The sequence below is a fragment of the Palaemon carinicauda genome, chromosome 33, assembly GCF_036898095.1.
Source record: "Palaemon carinicauda isolate YSFRI2023 chromosome 33, ASM3689809v2, whole genome shotgun sequence".
Lineage (NCBI taxonomy): Eukaryota > Metazoa > Arthropoda > Malacostraca > Decapoda > Palaemonidae > Palaemon > Palaemon carinicauda.
The window spans coordinates 31,349,719-31,372,791 of record NC_090757.1 but is presented as its reverse complement, the minus strand read 5'-3'; the positions used below and the strand labels follow the sequence as shown (position 1 = coordinate 31,372,791).

The 23,073-nt window shown below is 34.0% G+C and overlaps 1 protein-coding gene across 16 annotated transcripts in view; it reads right to left on the bottom strand.

Annotated features, from left to right (window-relative positions):
- Positions 1 to 23,073, bottom strand: part of LOC137625917 (transcriptional repressor p66-beta-like) — a 517,558-nt gene that overhangs the window by 24,984 nt on the left and 469,501 nt on the right. For 14 of the 16 annotated variants that reach the window (XM_068356908.1, XM_068356917.1, XM_068356911.1 and 11 more), the window contains 3 exons: positions 10,556 to 10,752; positions 6,533 to 6,870; positions 5,263 to 5,397 (listed from right to left, as the gene is read on the bottom strand). In XM_068356908.1, the coding sequence (XP_068213009.1) occupies positions 5,263 to 5,397; positions 6,533 to 6,870; positions 10,556 to 10,752 (670 nt within the window). The remainder of the gene's footprint in view (positions 1 to 5,262; positions 5,398 to 6,532; positions 6,871 to 10,555; positions 10,753 to 23,073) is intronic. The other 2 variants (XM_068356921.1, XM_068356922.1) reach the window with 2 other exon arrangements.

The window sequence follows — 23,073 nt, the reverse complement described above, 5'->3', positions numbered from 1 at the left end:
GATGGAGAGACAGAATTTGAATGTGTTTGAGATGAAGTGTCTGAGGAGTATGGCTGGTGTATCTCGAGTAGATAGGGTCAGGAACGAGGTGGTGAGGGTGAGAACGGGTGTAAGAAATGAGTTAGCGGCTAGAGTGGATATGAATGTGTTGAGGTGGTTTGGCCATGTTGAGAGAATGGAGAATGGCTGTCTGCTAAAGAAGGTGATGAATGCAAGAGTTGATGGGAGAAGTACAAGAGGAAGGCCAAGGTTTGGGTGGATGGATGGTGTGAAGAAAGCTCTGGGTGATAGGAGGATAGATGTGAGAGAGGCAAGAGAGCGTGCTAGAAATAGGAATGAATGGCGAGCGATTGTGACGCAGTTCCGGTAGGCCCTGCTGCTTCCTCCGGTGCCTTAGATGACCGCGGAGGTAGCAGCAGTAGGGGACTCAGCAGTATGAAGCTTCATCTGTGGTGGAAATGTGGGAGGTTGGGCTGTGGCACCCTAGCAGTACCAGCTGAACTCGGCTGAGTCCCTGGTTAGGCTGGAGGAACATAGAGAGTAGAGGTCCCCTTTTTTTGTTTTGTTCTTGTTGATGTCGGCTACCCCCCAAAATTGGGGAAGTGCCTTTGGTATATGGATGGATATATTATATATACCAATACATATTAAAGTGTATACACACATACATTAAATATATATTATATACATAATGTTCAGGACCTGTCAAAAATTACTACGGAATATTTAGGTAGATATGCACACACACACAGATTCAACCCTTCTCAACACCTCCCCTTTCCTAACTACAACACGGCAGTAGTGATTTCCGCGTGTACCTCTCGGGATACTCCCTCTCAGCATAGTACGACTCCCTCTTCCCCCCACTCACGGAAATGGGGTGAGACCAAGCAGTTTTATGTCTGGCAATGGCAGCGAGCGTGACAAGGAAGAAATTTATATCTATACATAAAAACACACTTTCTCTTTATTATATAAGAGATATTGTATGTATGTATGTATGTATATCTAGATCTAGATCTAGATCTATAGCTATATATATATATCTATATATATATATATCTATACATATATATATATCTATATATATATATATATATATATATATATATATATATATATATATATATATATATATATATATATATATATATATATATATATATAAAAACATAGATAAAGATTGAAAAGAAATGCTTAACAAGAAAGACCAGGAAAAATGAGTTGTTGTTGTTGAAAAGGCACTGAAAAAGGTGAAAAAGACATGATGAACCAGGTTATAACTACAATAAACAATAGGGTAAAACAATGAATATGAAGGTGTAGGGTTGAACCAAATAAACGACAACACTGATATAGGAACTAGAGGAAGGGTAACAGGAAACATACATAATTTACTACAGTATTGTGAAACATATGTGTGTGAAAATGAGGAAACAAGAAAACAAAAATGAGAATGCTAAAAAGAAGAGGGAATGGGTGAACCTGGCTAGTACTTTTAGCTAAAATAGCTAGTAATGAAACAAAATACTAAAAAACTAAAACAAAAGCAGCATTCTTTGAACAAGGTGGGAATTATAAAGGATATGAAAAAAAAAAGAGAGAATGACAACTTGCGGAAGAGCTCAGAGAAAAGTTTAAAAAATGGAGAAATTAGTAAGAAAAAATTTAAAGTTTCTCAAGGAACAGGAAACAAGAGAGAGAGTACTTGTGGGTGAGAGAAACACAATATGAAGTAAGGAGAATATGGAACACAGAATAATATATGGGCAAGAGCAGTGGTAAAAAATTACAATATTGGTGTGAAAATAATACATAAACCTACGCAAGATTTAACAAAGGAAAAATATAGAGATGGAATTTGCTAAATGAAAATTACATTAACACAGCATTAACAGGAACACCACAACAAAACTTGATAAGATTAACAAAAGCGATGGAACGATCAGGTTTGCCAGAATGAGGGATTCTAAAGATAGAAAATTGAAAGGGGACAGGTGCTATTCAAAGGCATTAATGAAATAGGAATGAAATACATACAGTATATGTGTATATATATGTGTATGTATATATATATATATATATATATATATATATATATATATATATATATATATATGTGTGTGTGTATACACACACACACAGTACATATACTATATACACTGGACATAATTGGGTATAAACAGAAAATTAGACCACTGTGATTGTATTGAGCCCCTTTGAGTCAATGGGTGTAGGAGGTGATGATGATGATTAACTGTTGTGTATATGGAATACACAAGGGAGAGGGAAGGAAGAGAGATATACAGAGGAATACAAGCAGAATTAGAGAGAAAAAGTTGAAGTGGAGGATGGATGAGCCTTGAATACAAAGATTTTAATGGTCATTAGGGATTCTTGGGATATCATGGAAATGAAAATGGAAAGAAAATACTAGTTCATATATAATAATAAAAAAATATAATTCTTTTGAATATTGATGAAATATGTAAAGGGAGGGAGGAGGAAGCCAAAAATGTGCCAAAGACCTTGTGCTGGTAAATGAAGTAATGTACAAAAATTTCATAAAAATGAAGAGAAAGAGAAAGTAGAAATATCAGACCACAATTTGGTTTAGGTAGAAGATAAAAAAAAACTACAGTAATTTACAAAGAAATTGAGTTTGAGAAGAAAGTATACAGTAAAGTATATAATAAAACAAAGTTAGTCTCAAGAGAATATAGGGGGGAAAAAAAATACTTCAGAACATCCATGACAAGGATGGTACAGTTTGACAGACAGTAGAAGAGGCAGCAAAAGGAAGTTACAAACAAAACACAAGAGAACAGGTAAGCTAGATAGAACAAACTGAATAGAAAAGAAAAGTACGACAGGAAAAGAAAATTGAACTGGTAAAACTGTAACGAGCAGCAAAAAGAGAAAGAACAGATCGCAATAAAGGAATTATAGCGGGAAAAGGAAAATCAAGTCTCAATGAAGTAAAGCAGGGGAACTAAATACTGTACAGTATTCAGATGATATTGTATACTAATAAAGGATAAAGGAAAAAAAAAGGGTACATATTATAAAATGAAGCAGAAGAAAAACTATCAAATGAAGAAACAAAAGTACAACAATATTTTTTGACGGAAGTATATAAAATGCAAGAAAATAAAATGAACGATATGCAAAATGAGGCAAAACTTGTAGTATACACTGATGACATTAAATGAAGAGGACAGATGGTCAAAAGAAAACTAAAAGAAAACTACACATGATAGCTGCAATTATAACAAAAACCTACCATGAAGTCTTTAAGAATAATATGCAAATAATCAAGGCAGGGCCATTTAACATCAATTGAAGTGCAAAAACCTGAATGTGTTTACAGAAAAGCTTTTCAAAACCAAACCAGAAAAATAGAAAAACCTTATACTATCCCTCCTAAAGTGGAGCTAGCATATATTAATATAGTCGGTCATTAAAATTTAAAATCAAATAAATATTTTGGTAAATTAACCTATCAACCATTACCATTCCAGAAACAAATTCTGCGATAAGACAATCTAACAAATTTTAACACGGTGTATATTTCTCCCTCACACCTTTACATCTATTGAAAATAATTTCAAGTTAAGCGTAACATTATGAACGTCAGATCTAAACCATATTTCTAATTATGCAACAAAGAATTATTTTTCCTAAGTTTTATTACTCGGTTGAATATAAAATATCTCGTTTAATCTCATGGGAGTAGGTGGGTCTTTTCTCAGCATCATTATAAACTTTCAAGGAACGGATTGCAAATAGTAGTAGTTGATGGTCACCACAGTGACTATATAATGTTACATCCGGAGTTACACAAGATAGTATTTTATATCTGGTGTTCCACAGTTAGTGTTTTCAGCCAATTACTTTTGAGTTGCTGAGTCTCGTGTTAATTTATTGGACAAAACCTGGCTATCTATTAAATTTCTTAAGTCTCGCCTGATATTAATCTCATGCATCTTCAATAGTTCTTTGTCCATTTTGCACAAGATACTTCACAATTCACACCATCCTTTACATTCAGATAATCCCAGACTGTACCATTTTGTATGTAGCACTCTGTAAGCAAATAATTCTAAGTCTTGTTTTCTCCATCATAAGGGTCAATACCGTAATGTAATCTATTAGTCTATTCCAGCTATGACCAAATTGTGGAACGATTTTCATGATCTGGAAACTGAATTGAACTTAAACCTTGCTATAAATGCTTTTCTGTTGAAAAGGTTGACAAGTCTCATTTCATAGATTATATCATCTCATAGATTATGTGACTCATCAACTTGACCCTTTTACCCCCAAAGGACGTACTGGTACGTTTCACAAAAGCCATCCCTTTACCCCCATGGACGTACCAGTACGTCCTTGCAAAAAGATGCTATAAGAATCTTTTTTTCATATTTTTGATTTTTTTTTTTTTTTAGAAAATTCAGGCATTTTCCAAGAGAATGAGACCAACCTGACCTCTCTATGATAAAAATTAAGGCTGTTAGAGCAATTTAAAAAAAATATACTGCAAAATGTGCTGGGGAAAAAATAACCCCACGGGGGTTAAGGGTTGGAAATTTCCAAATAGCCTGGGGGTAAAAGGGTTAACTTTGATACCAATAACTTTTTTTATATGTTTATTTGTTACTTCTCGCTTTAATTTTTGCACTAGCCTATTTCCCCTGTAAAAGTCCTTTTGGCTAGTAGTATTCAACTTTTCAAATTAGAGTTGCAGCACACCAAGATAATTATAATTCAATAACAATGATTCTTTCTACACAAGGCTTCCAGTTTAAACACTAAGTAATTGCAACACCACACCATTAGTCTTATTTTCCATTTTTGTCTTCCTTGGATAGGCTGATATTCCAATGCATTTTCTACAACAGCATAACCTGTTCTCTCTACCTTTGATATAAATGAGAAAAATAAATATAGGTTATATTGCTAATACTTTTGTCTATCTGATTGACATTTTTGGAAATATTTATACTTATTATTTAAGCTTGCCATTAATTCCTGACTTTTCATCATCTATGACTAAGACCAAACGTTATCTTGTTAAAACCCCTTAGGAGAAAACTCTAAAATTTCTGCTCCCAAAACTTTTCTTAAAATATGAATTCCCTGTACTATTCTCAGCGTTTCAACTGTTCTTTCAATTTCAAAGACGATAAAAAACTGAAACATTTAGACCTGGAACAATTTACTTATTCCATAAAGAAACCTAAACCAATAAGACTTTATTACCTTAGCACTCAAATCAGGCTTGATGAGTGGTGGAGGATGAGCAGGTGGTAACTTAGTAGCAGTTGTATTTGATGGGAGTTTAGTGAGAGCGGCCTTTGCGTCATTGGCTGTTCCACTGACGTTCTCCTTCATTATCTGTAAGAATGCACACTTATAACTGGCCACATATTTCAAACCAAAAAAATATAGATATCATATACATATATGTATCACAAACCAAAGCATGCTTTACATGAACCATAAATAGCAAAACAAGCACTTTCTTTCCTCATTTCAGACATGCAGTGATAGATTTAGGATTAGAAGTAGTACTTCAACCAAAGACATTAAAAGCTAGAGTCAAGTTGGATAGGGGATGTATAATAGTCTATGAGACTAAAGTCATCTAGAAAAGACACTGACACCAAATGCCATCACTTTCCATGACTAAGAGTATGTATATATAACTGATACAATGGGAAAAAAGTTGAATAAATACTACATAAACCAACTAGGAAAAACATAAAACAAGAAGACCCAAAGTATTGAGGGTAAAGATTTCTGGGGCGGATAAGAATTGCACCGATAGTAAAAACAAAGGGGAAGAATACGTTTGGTGGCGATGGTGAAGTTAGTAAATGTGAAAGTGGCATTCATAATCAACCATGGGATCCCCATTCCACTCTCTCAACCTTTATAGGAAAAACTTGACTATTTGCATCAAGTGAACTGAAAGCTACAAGAACCATAATCAATATCATTAAGTCTAGCAGCTTCCTATGTGACCTGCGCCTCAACAAAATGGGTGACTCCCTTACTCATATTTACCCTAATTGATCTTAGTATCTTAATTAAAATAAATTATCTGAAAAAGTAATTTAGAACACAACTCGGATAGTTTTCTAAGATTGGTCTTCTGCTCAAGTGCCGCCTGCTAAGTATGGAATGAACAATGCATCAAATATTCCTTGCATTCAAAGTCTTGTTAATGAACAGGAACCGATAAGGTATATTCATTCCACTGTACAGTCGATATCTATGGAATATTTCATTATGGCATGATCAGGCATGAATCTTCCACAATGTTTCAATAGAGCTGATACTCCCCAACATGGAAGGACACTCCTCAGTGAAGCATTATTTAAGTCTCAAAGTGCTGATCTTGTCACAACAACCTGAGTCGTAACACCAATCTCAGAGTTAACTGCTTTTGATTTGGGTTCTAAACTGTTGGATGGATGTGACTCCTCTCAAAAATCAAAACCCTACTAGCTGTGGCTGCAGGCCTCACCTGGGACTGCCTGACCTTCTTGAGGAGTACCAGCTTCATCTCCTCATTGCGAAGCTCTACCTGTAGTTGACGCACCAGCTTCATCTTCTCAGCTAGTTGCTCCGGGCTCAGCTCCTTTATGGGGGCTACTGGCGGCATGTCGTCATCATTGTCATTTCCTTCGCTGACTCCGTTGTCCGAGTCATAGCCGTTGGACACAACTACCCCATTAACTTTTGGCGTTTCATTTGATTCAGACTCATGATTTTCATGAGTATTATTCTGGATTTCAGCTTCTAACCTTGGTCGAGATGTAGGTGGAGCTTCACTTTCACCTGATATTTCAGATTCCTCTTCACCTAAAAACAAGATTAAAAAAAATTGCATCAATAAAACACTGGAAAAACTAAAATACAAAGAGATGGGAGGAGAAGAGAGAGAATTGTCCCCTGATAAAGTATACTCGGAATATATATATTCAGGGAAATACCTTTCTAAGCAAATTACCAGTGTTGGGGTAGTCACTATTATAATAGTTGCACTTTCAGCTGAAAAACAAATTAAAAAAAAATCTTCCAACATCCTTGGAAATACAAAGATTTATACTTTCTGTATATTATATCTAACACCACTGGCACTTGCCAAGAAAGACAAGACATTTATTGCTACATTTAGACAGATATTAGCTACAGCTGAATTAAAACCTTGACACTACAGAGAACATATTGCTTTAGTGATAGTGTGTTCTGAAGTATGAAAACCATCTATTTCTCCAAATTCTGCCAAGGCACAAAGTAGCTGCGTTAGATATCGGAAGACAAGTTTGAAATAGGCACGACAAGTTTGAAATAGACACGACAATAAATCAAAACAGGGCGTCATCCTTGTACAGTAGTTGAAATTAACTGGAAGTTTTCTAAATGTTAATACTTTTTCTATGCACAACTTACCAATATAGTACTTTTTGACCACTTATTACATTCACGGCTCAGCTACAATATTTCATATCATTTAGGCACTAAAATATTTTACTATTTCCTGTTACTAGATTAATAGAATCTGTATTACCTGTTAACTTTAACTATATATTTGGTAAACTGAATATTCAACACATCCTTATCATAAAAGGAAGCACCAACAGACATTAAACCATAAATTACATGGTTAATGAATTAAAAAGTAACAGATTAGATTCCTGTATTAAAGTAGGACTATGGTGAACTAGAGAAGAAAAGAACCCTAAGTGTCCAAATCATATTTTTTTGGCTTGCAACAATTATAAAATTAATTTTTATCCTTTACTAACAGTGATAGTATCCTTGCTTTAACTTGTAAATATTCTAATCATAAAACACCACACAAAAAGAATGTGTGCAACACTTCAAAAACACTGTATGACAATTGGAACCAGCTTGCCTGTACAACAATAAGTCTATCAACAACCAAATTATAATAAAACCAAAATCACCATTTCCTGATTTTAGAACACAATTCATTTCTCCAGTTATAAAATTGGCGAACTGAAATGGATTCACTCATGAGCAGAAATTAGAACTTCCATAAATAGTTCATCTGGCATAACGGTGCCCATGGCTGATACAAGAATAGAATTTTTCACCATACCCCCTGGGGTATAACTTATTAGCGACTTGCAAGGCGGCTATTCAGTTTCTCCAAAATTTACTCAAATCTTGATTTAATAAACTTACTGCAGTTTCTAAACCTGACTTCCTTCAATGATCACAATGAGTTTATTTATATAAAAAAAAAAATCTTTTTTTTTATAATTTGTCTCAAATCTAAACTAAAAATCTTCAAGTACTGCACTTATGAAAATTGTTTATTAATAAAAAGTTAACATTTGATAAGAATAAAATGTTCACAGAACTGTCTCAACTGTACTACACCATAATCAAAGCATACATGAAAAATAGTATACCATCCCTTCTTAGTCAATCAAAATTAGGTTCAACAAATAAAAATAGGAAATGGAAATTGTTACATCTGGCATTGAGGGTGAATCTAATGAGGACAAGAGAGGTATTATAGTGAGTGATAGCCTATTTAATCTTATGCTTACTAGATGATTTTTAATCTATTAACTTATCATCAGGTGCTTACTTGAACCCATTGTTTCAGTTCAAATCTAGTCTATATTAACTTATCAAATGGTTATCTGAACCTAGTGTTTGCTCAAAATTAGCTAAGCAACAAATTATTGATATTTCAAAATATTTGTTAAAGAGCTAAACATAAACTTTGTCTTGCTAACCATCATTCATACGGGAGTAAACTATAGTCCATTTCTTTTAGTGATGCATATTTGCACCGACTCGCGGTGGTGCCCTTTTAGCTCGGAAAAGTTTCCCGATCGCTGATTGGTTGGACAAGATAATTTTAACCAATCAGCAATCAGGAAACTTTTCCGAGCTAAAAGGGCACCGCCGCGAGTCGGTGCAAATATGCATCGCTAAAAGAAATGGACTATAGTTCAACTAAGTCATCTTTATAATTCAATCTAAATAAACCTGCCTTAGTGGTTGCCACATGTGGCACTGTGCTTCAGGAGTAGTATCCTTTTTATTCAATTTTAAATGTGGGTTTTCTCCAATGTTTTGCCTATTTGCAATATGAAAGCGGTTAACAGATTATTTCTCCTGAACATCAGCTGTCCAAATAAATCATACTTGAAAATGTTTTGTTTGCTAGAGAAATCCTTTGACTATTATCCTACAATCAATTCATATGGGCATAAATAAGTTCCTGTACTGGGTATTCTACTGTATGCATTGAAAAAAAAATCAAGATTCATATTTTCCCTTTGAGCACAATTGCACACACTATACAAAACAGTATTTCTACTCTCAGACACAAGTCATTCAAGTTGATACCAGATTCTATTTTTCATTTATTATTTACTAACAAAAACTTTCAGGCTTGTGAAATTTCATATCAATGGGAAGGAAATTTTATTAACTATAAAATAAGAAAATTTTGTCTAAGTCATATCCTGGAAGGTTTCCGTGCTAAGGTGTTAAATAAAATTTCCTAAGAAGGGCCTGCGGCTTTTGTTGAGGGGGTGGGATTTGAAGACATATATACACATAACTTTGGTGGACTTGTCTTGGTTTATTGGGTTCTCTTCTAACTAATAACTTTCTAAATTCAAAATGCTTAAGGTTTTCCATTTTTTATCCGGCTATAGACTTCCCTAAATGAAAAAAAAAAAAAAGTATTCTTCAATTCTCATGTGATGAGAAGCAAGAGCTAACAACTGTAAAGTAATTCAAACACAAATGAAGACGCTCAACTATCCAAAACCAACTTCTTTGAAATTCAAATTTAGTTTTAAATGGTATACAGTACAGTACTCAAGATTATCCTCATTAAAATACAGACTGTAATGATCAGAATTCACATTAAGCCAATATACATACTGGATAAATAATGTAATTTTTTCTACTCTTTACATATCCATTACCAAATATTCTATCCCAATCTTAAACAGTTTTCTATTCCAAATAAGTCTATGCATTTTGATTGAAATCCTCATAAGAATGGCAAAGTAATTCAATTATATAGTAAGACTATTTAATTCAAATTAAATACACAAATTTCAGCATATTACATCAACATTCATTTCTCAATAAGCAGTAATGGTTATATATGTATCAAAACAGTAACTTTTAATAACTTGTGACTTTATCCATGAAAAGACCTAATCCTGGTTCAATACAAGTTCTTTTAACTTTCATAACACAAAAACACCTTGAATGAAAGTACTGGTATTAATTTAAATGACACCCTTTCAATTAGGTATTAGAGTTTTCACCTTTCAAAATTAGTTATTCCCTGGGAAATTTTCTAAACAAACCATAGCCATAGTTGAACCATGTGTAAACAATATCTAAATGCAATCAACAACATAAACATTACCATTTTATATTTCGTCCTTTAATTCTACTGTACTTATATTCTAATAAAAGTTCTTTGAACAGAAATGGTATATTACTACTAATATAAAAGTGTAGTCATTTAACTTACCTTCCCTTGCTCTTTTGTTTGTGGCAGGTTGACTACTAGATAAATCCATGACATTGCTGGATGCTGTTGAGGTGGGGACATCTTCGGTGGTTGCTTCCTGATTTTCCTCTTCAGCTGTAGCTTCATCAGAGGTTAATGAACCATTATTGACAGGGGCACTTTCCTGACTGCCCTCTTCTTCTTCCTCATCCCCTCTTCTGGAAAGGAATAAAAACAATATATCAAAATATTGTAATCGGCTTTCTAAATTAACTATTACAAGTGACACTAGTGTTTGGAAATCATTTTTGTCAGATCCTAGCAATAACTTAAAATATTGTTCGGTAAACATTTAGTTGTAACTTATGTTAATATGTTGTTTTAATAAGTTTTAAGAAATGAAACAATATATGTGAATTTTGTTTGGGGACACTCTTGACAATAAACAAGTAAGCGTTTAATTCACAAAAAAATTGAACAATTGGTTTATTGTATTACAACACATGGGGTTGCTTAGAATTGGGTAGTCTTGAAATCAATTGACAATTTAATATGAACCATGACCAAATTGTATTCAGATGGTTTCATGAAATATGAAACTACCAGGTTAGTATTTATGAACAGTTAAAATATCTAAATGGAAATTGTGGAATTCTTAACAACAAATAAGATATATTTGAGTAAACTTTAATATCATCATGCTGACAAAGAAACTACCACAATTCTACAGGTGCATGTTAACAAACCTACACAACAACAAATCACATCTTATCAACAACGACATTCATCAAGTTCATGGAGTCAAATCAGTTTGTACAGTAAATTAATCACTTTCTATGCTCATATTGCCGCTCCCGAGGTTTGGCTTATATCAACATTTACCATGAAACTAAAAATTTCCAATAATCATTCTTTCAAAATGCTTATACATGTAGTACAATATCAAGACAATTTTGCAGTTAATGACAATAAGTGTTGTTAAGTTGTACCTGATTTTTGTATAAGTATTATCAACAACCACCTTCTTCAGGTCAAAGAAGTCAACATTGTACTATTTATTCATTGTTTTGTATTTACTGTATATTATCCAGCTGAAAACATAGCATTAACCGAAATTCACAAATTTTATAATAAGTTTATTCTAGAGAACGATGTGAGACAAAAACTCATGTGTTCTTTTTAATGTGTAGAAATTGGCATTATATATTTAATATAAATTCAAACAAATGTTAAAACATTGCCTGTTACTACTTAGACAAAAGGAATCTGGTTTCTATTTTTTTTATTATTAATCTCAAGTATGCAATCAAAACCTAATATGAAATATGACTAAAATAACCGCTAAATCTGCTTGTTTCAAATCTTGACCACAAGGTGTGCCACATTCCCATGGCCATAAATCAAGGTGGCCATAGTGACAAAAACTGACAAACCTTCTGAGCAAACCCTCAAAAATAATCATTTGAGATAATTTGTATTTTTCCTAGCATACAACCCTGGAGCTATTTATGGGGGTGTTGCCAAAAACTAATAACCCTATAAATAGCAAAGGGTTGGTATTAGCATCGGAACAATACTCATTTTGAAGAAAATTGTTCCGCAGGTACACGGAAATCAAATATATTAAATGGAATGAGATCAATTGGACACATTTATCTAATAATGTGAGGGATATTGAAAAGTTGAAGAAATCTAACAACTTAGGAGACTGGACCAATATGGAACACATAACCTGCGGAGGACATCATCTGTCCCTAAACTGTCCGGAGCTTTTCTCCGGAAGGGGGCTCTTTAGGCTAAAAGTCAGCTCTTGAGCCTCCTATTAACAAACACCTGGGAGTTAAAAAGACTTTCAAAAGAACAAGGCTAGAAATCTGCCAAACGATTCAATTGCCTTTTTAAATTACTCCGTACATGAACACCAGCATAAATGTACTCCTTCAAGATGATTCAAGATAAAATATCAATTCGTTTATTTTCATGGGCAATAAGAGTTCTGGGTGTGGGATTATATTCAGGCAAAAAGTTATGCAACACTTGCATGGGATATCTCAGAACAGCAGCTGCTAAATGTAGTACACTACAGTATATATCTACTCTATTTATCTAATGTTTTGTTTATTATTTACCACTAACCTACAAGTAATTTTCTAATCAAACTTTACGTTACAGACACAGCAGTCATTGTTTTGAAATTTACATTACATAAACAGTAGTCCATGTTTTAAAACATTCAAATTTTTAGCCCTAACCCCTGGATACTAGACGATTTTTAGCAAGTGTATGCAATTCCAAAGAGGGCATGGGAACACTACATGTCTGGCTAAAGGTTTGACATTTGTGCAAATTTACGACAAATCTATTATAATAGAATCAACAGCATTTTAAAAATCCTTTTTGATGGAATTAAAAGCTGTCATCATCCTTATGTGCACGTCATTTTAGATTTTTTTCAGACTAACAGTAATCATTGGTTGTAAAGTAAAACAACTTTTGAAAGTACAATCTTAACCATATACACAAAAAGCAAGAACATTTTAGCTATCATATACAAGTGGTGGCCTTCCCATTTCCTAGGTATTTCAGTACCCAAGTACAGGTTGTTGAAATTAATGTGATAATCTCACAGGAAATAATTACTTTATATTAACCCTTTTACCCCCAAAGGACGTACTAGTACGTTTCACAAAAGCCATCCCTTTACCCCCATGGACGTACCAGTACGTCCTTGCAAAAAAATGCTATAAAAAATTTTTTTTATTATATTTTTGGTAATTTTTTGAGAAAATTCAGTCATTTTCCAAGAGAATGAGACCAGCCTGACCTCTCTTTTCCAAGAGAATGAGACCAACCTGACCTCTCTATGACAAAAATTAAGGATGGTAGAGCAATTAAAAAAATATATACTGCAAAATGTCATAGGGAAAAAATAACCCCCGGGAGGTTAAGGGTTGGAAATTTCCAAAGAGCCCGGGGGTAAAAGGGTTAACACAATGCATTATTTGCTCTGGTTAACTGGATAATGTAAAATAGTATCATCAAAAGTACAAGGGTCTAAATCACTTATAACGGCACATATGGGTTCGAGAGTGCTAATCAGAAATAACCACAGTAGGTGAGAGGTGTCCGTGTTGATTGCCTCGGGTAGGTATGGCATGTACTTGGCAAGAGTCCATAGTTTCCCCAGATGCCTTCTTATCTATCTGCTCCTTTTGCACATTGTGACGGACTGAAACCGCTCATCATAATTGTTTACTATGACTCGTCCTAAATTAGAAAACTGTACACTGATGTTCCAAAAATCAACTTGAAAACATGGGAAATATTTTTGCCTTATGCCATTTAATCATACGACGAACTACCGTAAGGTATTGCAAATGTACCTGTATATATTTATAACCCCTTTACACAGCACACTACAGTAACTGAATGTATAAAGGAATCACTTTGGTATACACAAGTTATCATCCATAAAATTCCAGTAATCGCACTGTCATGAACTTGAAATAGTATCAAGCATTCCAGCTTGGAAAAAAAAAAAAAAAAAAAAAAAAAAAAAGAGAGAGAGAGAGAGAGAGTAGTTCGGCTAACAAAAAAAATTTTTAATGCCTTTTACTCAGGTATGTAAGCATATCAAATACAAAAGAAATTTCAGTACTATAACTACGGCTCTTCATAAGAATCATTTAGAATTTGAAGAAAAATACAGCATATATCTTGAACGGTAAATACATTAAATAGTGTGACATGTTTAAGCGTTAATGAGATTTGGGGCCATTTTAGTTCAAACCTAATTATCAATGACCTCCTTAAGAATTCTGTATAGAGTATAAAGAACTTTGAAGATGACTTAATGAGATGCTCTCCTTTGAGGACCTGTATTCAAACAGTAATGTATGTTACCAAATGAAAACCATAAAAGAAAAAGAAAAAATGTCTCCTACTACGTATATTTTTCTTCATAGACCTTTCTGTTACAAAGAACGACAGTCAAGTATACTGTGCTGTACATTATACCTGAGCATGGGGGAAATGTTTTCATATTTCTTTATATCTACTTGTAATATGAATGTAAAGTACTGTATGTCTACAGTAGCAAATTACAGTTATTTGTTTTTGCAAAATATCAAATCATTTCAACATCCTCTTCTGTTTTCTTGTTTTTGTTTTTTAAAGAATAATAAAAAGAAAAATACTCAACTTATTTTACAATGAAAAATCCCTTCTAGAGCATATGTGAAAATACCAACCGAAGATGATCTCTCACTGGGTTAACAATAAACTAGGAAAATGTAAAGAAATAAAAACAAAATATTTAACTAAAGGTACAATTCAACGGACAGAACAGAGAGGAGTATTTTAGAAAGAAAAATTGGAATTTTAATTAAATTTATCATTTCTGTGTCTGGTGTTCACATTGCTTTTCTATCAATGCAGTTTTATTTCAATGTATACACAGACAAGAAATTTCCCATTTCCTCTCAATAGGAGTAGGCCTATAGTATAATACAATATTGCAATAATCTAGCAGTTATTGACAATTTCAGCTTAGGTATAACATAGCCCATTTTATTTTTCAGTCTTAACAGTAAAACTTAATCCCTATACTCTTTTGACCTCACTATTTAATGGGGAGAGGAGGGGTGGGCGTATACATTAACATCAGACGAGTACTGTACTGTATATGAAAAATAAAATTTTAAATTCTGTCTATTTCTATGAAATCACCTATGTTCATAATGCCAATTCCACCACTCTCTCAGAAGTGAATGAATCCGAGAAGGAAAGAGATAGAATATAGTCACAAAACAATGTGTTAAAATATGCTTCCATAATGTTATCCAAATACAACCCTAATAAACTACATTTTCAGAAATTATCCAACACCATGCATTTTCAAAAGAAAAAACTAATACTGTACTATAACCTACTGAAATTTGCACAAAAGAAAACCATTTAAACTACATCCAACCCTTTAAGCTACATCCCTTGCAGCTGCTACGGCACCCAACACCTACCAATCTTGATAAGTAAACCATGTCTCTTCAAGATATGAGCTTTACATAGCAAATACGAGTGTGTGTGTGTGTGTGTGTGTGTGTAAAAAAAGAAAAGGAAAACAACACCCTAACGCCATAAAAGCAATTAGGCACATTGACAAAATATTTTAGTTTGGTCCATATCTCAGTCACTAGCATATCACAAACTTTCTCTTTGAAGGACAGAATATGATAAATTGAGGTCAACACTTCGCCTTCAAATCCTTCTTAGCTCGGAATGTAGACAAGGGTGATAAAATAATAATCTTTTCCTAAACACTACACTAAATGATAAGAGCTTTTGTGTTTCAGTAATGTATTTAATCAACTCTATACCTAACGAGAAAAAAAAGTACAAGCTATGAAATCTTTAGAAAAAAGACATTTCAAAGACTCAATTTGAGAACCATTTAAATGTTTTAACACTACATCTGGATTCCAATACACTGTTTTGACAACAGGAGGTTTCATCATAATAAAAGACCTTCATACACCAGCAATAATACCCAAGGCAGATAAATGCAAGCCTAGATGCTTGAGCATGGTATTCAGCATGGATCTATGGCCTTTAATCGCTAAAATGAAATTTACCTACATAAAATAAAAGCAAAACCTATATAATTTAAACATTCTAGTCACTGATACCTTGATTTGCACATATCAAAATAGTGCTTCCATTGCCAGCATTGCTACAAATTATTACAGTAGTATATCTCTTGAAACCTAATAGAGACAATCATTAGGACTTCGTAACCCCTTTTTTTATGAGAGATTAAGGTAGAGTTTCCCTGCACTTGTAATAGTATGGGTTTGTGTGTACTGACCTTAAAACCGGTTGTCTGAGAAGATTGTTTTTGTACAGCAACCTCCTTCAACAACAGAGGCCACCGATCTGTCAACTTCTCTTATAGCAGGAAAAGTTACAATAAGTCATCCTGCTGTTCACAAACACACTGAACTTGTTTAACAAGGAGAAAGGAAAAATGTATAGCTCCAGATCTGTGAAGTCTTGTAATAAGGAATCAACCTTCAATGCAAAATAAATCCATTATGTTTTGGTCTTCCCTACAAATTCTTAATTTATTAACACATGAACAGATGGAGCCAATTAATTTGGAAGTACTTCCCAACTGAACCACAAAGATGTTCAACTTCCCTTGAATAAGCAAGAGGCAGAGGAATTAATCCCCTAGTCATTTGCTATCCAAGATGAAATCCCGGCCTTGTTATCCTGTTCCAAAGACAGTATAAGATAATACTGTCTATTTTGAAAGCACATCCACAAGCTTTCCCAATACCAACTATTCATGAATCCAAGGTATCTCAAAAACTATCGAAAGTTCCAGGCAAATGACATGACAAGTTAACTGTCCTAGAGCACTTCCCTGTGGCTGTGGTATACCAAAGATAAGGATCACCAGAATACAAATTGCCCCTAGTTCCGATCATGTTCCAATTCTTATTGAAATGACATGGGAAAGGCCTCATCTCCAAGTAACACATCCGAAAGAACTCAAAAGAAGCCATTGTCCATAGCACTCACCTACATCCAAACTAACAATTTGATCCTCTTAACTTTACAACTGAAGGAAGAAGTTTGAAACTACTCTGAAGGGGGGAAAAAAACCCAGAAAAGGTACTTGTCACTACCAAAGAATTTTCTGTTGGAATCAAAGCCCTCAACAAATTTGACCTGAAACTCTAAGATATCCACAAAATGAGTAGCCATACTTGCTGAACAAGAATTCCTTACATTAGAGCATTCAAACATAGCCAGTTGCCCACATACAAAATAACCTAAATTCACAGGAATCTCGCCCATTTCGAGATGGAAGCCGTCATCATGGTCGAATTAAGGGAGCTGCTAAGACTAAAACAGGTACCATACTTGTACTGGTTAATCCTTGAACCATTCCCATACTTAAGGCTATTCTTTGAAATTGCTGGATGGTACTGTAATGTGAATATAACATAAGTCAAATCTATCAAAAACACACATTCTATTTTTCCTTAGTTGAGGGTGTCTCAATTAGATACTTATTAAAACTGTAAACCAGTTTAAATTCGAAACAATTTTCCCTAACACAACCCTGGAGTTATTTATAAATGGATATTCTTTCGGCAAAGCTGGAAGGTAGCCAATTAGACTTTTTGGTGTGAGGTGCTACTAACCACCTGTATATATACTCGTGTAGTGATAAACTTGTCCCTTTTTCTCTTTGGCTCCTAGAAAGCGGTTGTCTCCTCTCTCCTCCTCTAGGTTGCCACATTGATGAACATTGTTGTTCACACTCATTTAACATTGAATTTCTCCTTTTTTTCGATGTAATTGTGCTTCTTCAATAACGCTCCCATGAGAAAATGCCATTCTTCCCATTTTACAATGGCCAACTAGCCAAAATATTGGTTCCATAAACCAAAGAGGTTCAATGGCTCTCTTTGAGCCCAAAAGCCACCATAGTATGGGATGCAAGCTTTCACATAATTGATAATATAGGGAAAAACTTTCCTTGTACAGGGAAATGCTGGAAAAGACCATCATAGCAACCTCTTATAAGTTCAAAGTGTCTTGTTGACATTTCGGCCAGAAGAACTGTTAAGAGAAATCTTGATGGCCTACCATGTTTACAAAATAAATCCTTTGGGAGAAAAATTTCATCATTATTAGCTAAGCTACAACCCTAGTTGGATAAGCAGGATGCTATAATCCCGAAGGCTCTAACAGAGAAAATAACCAAGTGAGGAAAAAAATGGGGGACCATAGAATACTGTGCATGAGTATACCCTCAGGCAAGAGAGATCTAAACCAAAAGAGTAGAAGAAGGTACAGAGGTTATGGTAAAACGCAAACATCGAGAACAACGGGTTGATTTTGGTGTACTTCTAGAAGAGCTGCTTACCATAGTTAAAGTGTCTTCTGCCCTTACCAAGTGGAAAGTAGCCACTGAACAATTACAGTGCAGTAGTTAATCCGTTGAGTGAAGAATTCTTTAGTTATTGTAAGAGTTGTCAGGTGTATGAGGAAAGAGAAGAATGTGTAAAGAATGGGACAGACTATTTGTTGTATGGGTAGGTAAAGGGAAATGAGCCATAGTACTTTCTGGCCAGTCCAAGACCCAATAAATTTCTTGCGGTAGTATCTCAACCGGTGGATGGTGCCTTGGCCATCTTATTGCCTATAAAGTGGGAAACTCGGGTGAACTTAGCATCCTGTAGTCCGATGGTGGCACAACATTTCGATCTTAACCTTACCAAAAGGGCCTAAAATAGGTTAGAAATCAAAGTGTGTCTGGGCATTAAACCCCTGTCCCAACCACAGAAGAACACAAATTTCACAAATACTGGTGCAGCCACAGAAAACCCATTTGAAATAAGTTTTATCTAAACTAGTTAAGCAATCCAAAATAAAAGCAAGATCTTGACCAGTAAGCTCCCTTTCTATATGAACCACTACAAATTAGAGAATTTCAAGTATAGATATTCCCCACTTCATCATCAACAAACAAACGTTTCTTTAGTAACCAATAGGCTCAGTAAAATAAACTTTGATAAGTTTTCTCTTTGTTATACAGACCCCCAGGTATTTTTTAGGAAAAAGGTTTTAATACTAAATGAGAAACTTTTCTTTGCACTTCCGAATAACTCCTATACTATGTCCATAACAACTACTGTAGTTAACCTGAGAAGAATAAACCATCTTTGAGGACCACCAAGAGAAAATCTATAATAATAAGCAGTATTAGAGCTTACATCAAGTAATACACTTGGACACCTTCTAGAAATGTTTCCTTAACAATTAGATACCTCATCAGTCAAAGCACCATAACTCCGTATAATGTTTTCGTCTTCAGGCTTTCTCCTTTGTTTACTTTTAACATTAATCTATGCACCTGCACTTGGTATGGGACTTGTTTTAGCAGTCAAGTTAATAACAGCTCCCTCTGAAGCATTAAAAGATTCATCTAAAAATGATCTTTACCATTCTACAGAAACCTATCATTATTAAAGGTATTACGTGGTTGATCATAAGTGCCTACTTTCTCAAAGAGTGTTCACTTTTTGTGGATAGGTACTGTATGAACGAGACTATCCAAATACTATCTGCCAGTCTCAAATCAATATGCTTTAAATCTTTTATATGAGTTCAAACATGTCTATATGAATAATATACTGTATATCTTAAGTATTAGCTTTTGTGTGCAATCAGTTTTTAAACAAGGAGGTATATAGAAATAAAAGCATGGGTGCTAGGTAACACTTTTTTTCCTTAGAGGGGAGGGGACAGACTAAAGCCATTAGGCACTTTGTAGAAAGGAAAATAAAAAAATGACAGTAGTAGGGTAATTAGGATTTGAGGTTCAGAACAAAACACTTGTACAGGTAGGTTATAATAGCAAATGACAAGACCAGGAAAAAAAAATAAACAGTGGCAGACCATCGGATGGGTGCAAGATAAAGCGAGATTATTGTATAAGCAATGGCTGTTCCCTAATGCAATATCTCTTCCCAGTGCATAAAACGGGACACTCGACAAACAGGGTGGCCTCAATCCAAATATCCATAACTACAACACACGAGAGGTACTCCATGTCAGCACGAGAAATAGGCAGACACCCTTCATGGCTTTCCATGACACCAGGAGGGGTTGTTGCCATGTAGTAACCTTTTCATCTAATTTCCATGAAAACAAAATTCCTTTACAGCGTTAGTTCCACTTTTCCTTGTGAATGATTTTTTCTTCGTATCTGAAGTTCCGAGTTATAAATTGTTCAATAATTACCATTACAACCTTTACAAATGTGTATACTCTATGTGTATTGTGTACTTATGGACGTGGAATGCAACGAGCGAGTTTCCATTATTTGTTAAGGGGAAAATTTGTTTGTTTACGAGCTCCCTCCCAGAACGAATTAAACTCCTAAAACAAGGTACCAGTATCCTTTTTATTTGTTATTGTTAAAAGACCAGCTGCAATCCTAGTTAGAAAGGCAGAAACAAGTAAATCTAAAAGGCAAAAAGAGTGAAAGTACATAAAATTAATACATAATAGAAGACTGAAATGCTTATCCATTCATAGTACTACCCCTATCAAGATATCTTGTAATATGTGGCATTATGAGGGGAAAAAATGAGATATGTGTTTTGGCATTCCTTATTTTCCCCCACCTAATTGATCATATTGATAATTAGCTGTATGTTAAAAAATTGATTGGCTAAAATAATTACAAAAATATATTTTTTTTTAAATTACTGATATATGACTACCAGGATATAAAATTAAGAAAAAATATGAATCAATAATCACTAAACAGTATTGAGTTACTGTATACAACTGAAACATGTCACCGACAATGGTACCTTGAGTATTTAGAAAACATCTTGAAAATGATGTACAATACCATATAATTTAACCTACATCATTTGACCATTAGTTTTGGCTTATGCAGAGAACAAAATAAAAATATACATTTAATCATTTATTGATTTCTAAAGCTCCAATTTAAATTACGTTACAAATGGGGTTCAGTGAATAAAAAATTTGCTCAGCCTGCTTTAAGCCGTCATTAAATTTTTCCGGAAATGTATCAGGGATATATTTATTTACATAGGACCTGTGCTTACTCTACTAGGATCTATTAGCTTTTTTTATTATCTGTACCAACGTAAACTAGGGTAAATATAGTTTACAAGATAATGGAAATTTTAAGATCGGGAACTTTTTGTTATTCAAAATAAGTTGAAAGAATAAGGACTTGACACTTTTAAATATTAATATTTTATAGCACCTGGGCATCAGTAAGTTTTACTGAAAATTCTTTCAAGGATATGTACTTGTAAATACTGTAAATAAAATTGCATGTTTTTAACATACTTCAGGGTGAAGAAGTCTAAGATACTGTACTGTGTTTTAAACTAGTATTTGTCCAATGGACATAAAGAATAAAATTCAAGGAATTGAGGATACTAATAGCTCCATAACGTTCTTGTGAGGTATGGTGGTTAGTCTCATCAATGATTGACAATGTTTACAAACTTTAGGTGTGATTCTTGATAGCAAATTCACTTTTGAGAAACATTCACTCTCTTTCTTCAATTGCACATAAAATTAGCTTATAGAAGAGTCTTTTAAGACTTGATAATCAATCTATTTTGAATTGTTTTAATTTTTTCATTCTGCTTTGTCTAATGTATGGTTCTCCTATTGGCTCTTCAGCAGATGAATCTCATCTTAATTTGTTGGACTAAGAACTTGCAGTCTATTCATAACGATGGTTTATTCTTGATCTAGATATTAATCTATGGCATCGTCATTCAGTTACTTCTTTGTACATGTTGCACAGGATTTTTAATAACTGGTCATCCTATGTATTCAGATCTTCCCTGACAGTACCATCGTGCTCGTAATAGTAGTTAGGCAGTTAATTTCAAGTCATGAAGTTTCATTTCAGCTATGACAAGACTGTGCAATGACTTTCCCAATCAGGCAGTTGAATTATTGGAAGTTCCCAAGTTCAGCATTGCAGCAAATGGTTTCAAGCTGAACCGGCTGACCTAAGTCTTCATATTTCATATATTACAGATCGATTTTAACATTATTACTGATCTTTAAATCTCTTTCATCAATTATTCATTACTTCTCAGGTAGTTTTATTTCCTTTTCTCACTGAGCTATTTATCCCTGTTGGAGCCCTTAGGCTTACACCATCCTGCTTTTCCAACTAGGGTTGTAGCTTGGCTAGTAATAATAATGCTGTAACCAGTCTAGTACTCCAATGTCTGAGAGCAGAAGCCTACTGGGATACAGACCCATTCAAATTTCACAATTCTTTTTCTAAAAAGTTTTCCATTATTTATTTATTAAAATATTTCATCCATTCTAAACAACCAAACAGGCTCCAGACTACCCCTAACGACCCACCAATACCCCAAAAGTTGCTTCATCATCCTAAGTAAATTAATCACATTTACTGTACAACTAAAGAATTTGTTTTAATCCCAGCCACTTTCACAAACTAACCATTTCTGCAATATACAATTACTTGACGATTAATGTATTAAGATAGAAAATTAAGAAGAAAAGCCTTGAAAATACAATTTCCTTGTAGTCCCCATTAAAGAACATTGACCTAAACGTACAAAATTAAATGAATATCTTTAAAAATGAAGCAATATAGATTTTCGAATTTTTAATTTTGTCAGAAAAGACATCCCAAAACTTTATAACTAAATGCAAGCAGGCCTTCTTCTGGTACTGTTCCAAAGGAGGAAGAAATAAAAACAATGTATATGCTTATGATCAGTAGAATAAGTACCACACACACTTGCTGGAACGAAGCAATGGTCCAAATCATATATACCACTGTTAGGAAAAAGGAAATGTGCACTAAATACCATTTTATCCATGTATCCCAGAGTTTTCAAGAAGTTTGATAAAACAAAAATTACATAATATTCTCCATAAGGTTACCCAACTAATAAATTAACCTGAACTAAAAACAG